The following is a 4,440-nucleotide window of genomic DNA, read 5'->3' as shown; positions in this document are numbered from 1 at the left end:
GAAGCTGCCCAGTTCTGTCTGCATGAGTTCTTTCAGCTCCTTCTTGCTCAGTGTGTTACAGTCACCGTCCTTGTCGGCATAGCGATGGAACACCGTGATCAGGGACTGCAAGGATCTCTCCAATTGAGACGGCATGGCTGCAGAGAGAAGGATACACTGAGGAGGGGAGAGAGGGAGCGGGGAGATGGTAGGGGAGAGAAGGAGGAGGGAGATGGGAGGGGAGACAAGGCGGAAGGGGGTGTAAATTAGTGTGACAGATTAAGGTCAAGACTAAGATTGATTCGTAAAACACTGGCTCTGACACTCGCCGGATGTGGCAGGGTTTGCAAACCATTACAGACTACAAAGGGAAGCACAGTGACATGAGCCTACCTGGTGAGCTAAACTGCTTCTATGCTCGCTTTGAGGCAAATAACACTGAAACATGCATGAAAGCACCAGCTGTTCTGGAAGACCGTGTGATCACGCTCTCCGCAGCCGATGTGAGTAAGACCTTTAAAAAGGTCAACCTTCACAAGGCCGCACGGCCAGACGGATTACCAGGACATGTACCCCGAGCATGCGCTGACCAACTGGCAAGTGTCTTCACTGATATTTTCAACCTCTCCCTGTCTGAGTCTATAATACCAACATGTTTTAAGCAGACCACCATAGTCCCTGTACCCAAGAACACTAAGGTAACCTGCCTAAATGACTACCGATCCATAGCACTCACGTCTGTAGCCATGAAGTGCTTTGAAAGGCTGGTCATGGCTCACATCAACAACATTATCCCAGAAACCCCAGACCCACTCCAATTTGCATACCGCCCAAACAGATCCACAGATGATGCAATCTCTATTGCACTCCACACTGCCCTTTCCCACCTGGACAAAAGGAACACCTATGTGTGAATGCTATTCATTGACTACAGCTCAGTGTTCAACACCATAGCGAGCTCATAGCTCATCAGTAAGCTAAGGACCCTGGGACTAAACACCTCCCTCTGCAACTGGATCCTGGACTTCCTGACGGGCCGCCCCCAGGTAACAACACATTCGCCACGCTGATCCTCAACACAGGGGCCCCTCAGGGGTGCATGCTCAGTCCCCTCCTGTACTCCCTGTTCACTCATGACTGTACGGCTAGGCACGACTCCAACACTACCATTAAGTTGGCGATGACACAACAGTGGTAGTCCTGATCCCCGACAACGACGAGACAGCCTATAGGGAGGAGGTCAGAGACCTGGCCGTGTGGTGCCAGGACAACAACCTCTCCCTCAATGTGATCAAGACAAAGGAGATGATTGTGGACTACGGGAAAAAGAGGACCGAGAGCTTCATGAGAGCTTCATGTTCCTTGGTGTCCACATCACCAACAAACTAACATGGTCCAAGTACTCCAAGACAGTCGTGAAGAGGGCACGACAAAACCTATTCCCCTTCAGGAGACTGAAAAGATTTGGCATGGGTCATCAGATCCTCAAAAGGTTCTACAGTTGCACCATCGAGAGCTGGTTGCATCAATGCCTGGTATGGCAACTGCTCGGCCTCCGACCGCAAGGCACTACAGAGGGTAGTGCATACAGCCCAATACATCACTGGGGCTAAGCTTCCTGCCATCCAGGACCTCTATACCAAGCGGTGTCAGTGTAAGGGCCTAAAAATTGTCAAAGACTCCAGCCGCCCTAGTCATAGACTGTTCTCTCTGCCACTGCACAGCAAGCGGTACCGGAGCTCCAAGTCTAGGTCCAACAGCTTCTACCCCCAAGCCATAAGACTCCTAAACATCTAATCAAATGGCTACCCAGACTATTTGCATTGGCCCCCCCTTTACACGTCTGCTACTCTCTGTTGTTAAAATCTATGCAAAGTCACTTTAATAAGTCTTCCTACGTGTACATATTATCTCAACTAACCGGTGCCTCAGCACATTGACTCTGTACCGGCACCCCTCTGTATATAGTCTCACTATTGTTATTTTACTTGTTACTTTTATTACTTATTCTACTTATTCTTATTCTTATTTTATTTTATTTTTTAGCTGCATTGTTGGTTAGGGGCTTGTAAGTAAGCATTTCACTGTAAGGTCTTCCTACACCTGTTGTATTCGGCACATGTCACTAATAAAATTTGATTTGATTTGATATCAGCTGATGTAAGAAGGGTTTTATAAATACATATAAATACAATTTTGATTTCATTATGATAGATACTCAGTACAGTTGTTGGTGTCAAACCCTGATCTGTTTCACCTGTCTTTGTGATAGTCTCCACCCCCCTCTAGGTGTTGCCGATCTTCCCTGTTTATCCCCTGTGTACTTATACCTGTGTTTTCTGTTTGTCTGTGCCAGTTCATCTTGTTTGTTCAAGTCAATCAGCGTTTTGTGTCTCAGCTCCTGGTTTTTCCACTCTCTCTTGTCTCGCCCTCCCGATTTTGACCCTTGCCTGTCCTGACTCCGAGCCACCCTGCCTGACCTCTCTGCCTGTCCCTGAGCCAGCCCGCCGATCCGTACCTCTGCCCCCCTCTGGTTTACTGACCCCTGCCTACCCTGACCCTGAGCCTACCTGGCATCCGGTACCGTTGCCCCAGCTCTGGTTTACTGACCCCTGCCTGCCCTGACCCTGAGCCTGCCTGCCGTCCGGTACCGTAGCCCCAGCCCTGGTTTACTGACCCCTGCCTGCCCTGACCCTGAGCCTACCTGCCGTCCGGTACCGTTGCCCCAGCTCTGGTTTACTGACCCCTGCCTGCCCTGACCCTGAGCCTACCTGCCGCCCGGTACCGTTGCCCCAGCCCTGGTTTATTGACCCCTGCCTGCCCTGACCCTGAGCCTGCCTGCCGTCCGGTACCGTTGCCCCAGCCCTGGTTTACTGACCCCTCCCTGCCCTGACCCTGAGCCTGCCTGCCGTCTGGTACCGTTGCCCCAGCTCTGGTTTACTGACCCCTGCCTGCCTTGCCCTGTTTATTGCCTGCCCCTGTTTGCAACATCAAACTATTGTTTATTCGACATGATCTGCATCTGGGTCTTCCCTTCATACCTGATAGATGGTACTAATATGCTGACTAATAGCAAACTATCCCTTTGAAGCAAACAAATTAACAATGCACATTCAGGGAGGATGGGAGTTGGCTTTCTTTGTCTCTGTAAGCACAGTCTGTTACTTAGTGGCATTTAAGCTGTCATCTTCCACTCCTTTACACATTCCTTCTACCTCTGACTCCTCCTCTTTCTTTTGGTGCCTCCCACTTTCTTTGGGAACATCCAACATCTCTAGCTGTGTAAACTGTCCTTTAACCAAGTTTTGCCCAGGGAAGGCCGTCATTGTAAATAAGAATTTGTTCTTCACTGACTTGCCCAGTTAAATAAAGGTGAAATAGCTTGACCATGTTGCACATGTGACGTATCATTATAACTGTCAAAGGGTGGGTATTTGGGGATGGAGAGGGGTGTGACAGGAGAGGAAAGGATTTTGCAACAGTTCAGTGTAAAGAGATGATAATTGGTGAGTAATGCCTATAAAATGACTTGAACCTGCCGAGAAAAACATTGTAGGCCTAATAGAGTTCTAAAACAAAAACATTGCTTCAATGTTCAAAGGTTTTCCTATAAATAAACTATGACATAATGTAATCAGTAAATAGTATGGCCCGTCATCCTGCATAACAAACCATAGAAGAACATATTTTGGAATCAAATCAAGCGAAGACTAATGAACATTATAGCCTACAAGTTTGCCGGACGAGACAGATCAGTAGCTAGTCACACTTGGAAACAGTTGTTACAGTTGTGTGAGACCTGTTTATTACACTAGATAACCTCCTCTGTTAAACCAAAGACACCAATAGTAATAGTAGAATAGGTGAAGAATGGTTACTTACCAAACAGAAGAGAGACGCTATCAGAACAGGGTGGGGAAGTAGGGTACTGCTGAATATATACCAATGATGCTGAATCTACTGCGCAAGAACTGTGTGAAAGATTTTATAAAGACAAAGAATTTATAGAGAACAGAACGCCTGCCTAATAGTGAGTGTTTGTAGCCTATAGTGGAGGTGTGTGTGTGTGAGAGGGAGGGAAGGAGGGAGGGGGTTAGAGTTTAGGCTTGATGTCTTTGAGTCCTCATCTTTGAATTCAACATGATAAAATAGACATGGATCACCTAGAATGTTTTCATATCGCATTAACACACGGATCTCATTCACACAAATCTATACCAATGATGCTGAATCTATACCAATGATGCTGAATCTATACCAATGATGCTGAATCTATCCCAATGATGCTGAATATTTACCAATGATGCTGAATCTATCCCAATGATGTTGAATCTATACCAATAATGCTGAATCTATACCAATGATGCTGACTCTATACCAATGATGCTGAATCTATACCAATGATGTTGAATCTATACCAATGATGCTGAATCTATACCAATGATGCTGAATATTTACCAA

At 46.9% G+C, this 4,440-nt stretch overlaps 1 protein-coding gene across 2 annotated transcripts in view; it reads right to left on the bottom strand.

Moving 5' to 3' along the window:
* LOC139379271 (protein S100-A1-like) overlaps positions 1–4,042 on the bottom strand; it is a 25,325-nt gene extending 21,283 nt beyond the window's left edge. For both annotated transcript variants that reach the window (XM_071122079.1, XM_071122072.1), the window contains exons 1-2: positions 3,862–4,042; positions 1–156 (exon numbers count right to left, since the gene is read on the bottom strand). The exon at positions 1–156 is cut by the window's left edge and continues 6 nt beyond it. In XM_071122079.1, the coding sequence (XP_070978180.1) occupies positions 1–135 (135 nt within the window). In that variant the 5' untranslated portion in view covers positions 136–156; positions 3,862–4,042. The remainder of the gene's footprint in view (positions 157–3,861) is intronic.
* Between the last annotated feature and the right edge of the window lie 398 nt (positions 4,043–4,440).

This window comes from Oncorhynchus clarkii, chromosome 2, assembly GCF_045791955.1.
Source record: "Oncorhynchus clarkii lewisi isolate Uvic-CL-2024 chromosome 2, UVic_Ocla_1.0, whole genome shotgun sequence".
Lineage (NCBI taxonomy): Eukaryota > Metazoa > Chordata > Actinopteri > Salmoniformes > Salmonidae > Oncorhynchus > Oncorhynchus clarkii.
The sequence above is the reverse complement of the archived record's forward strand: the minus strand, read 5'-3'. Positions and strand labels throughout refer to the sequence as shown.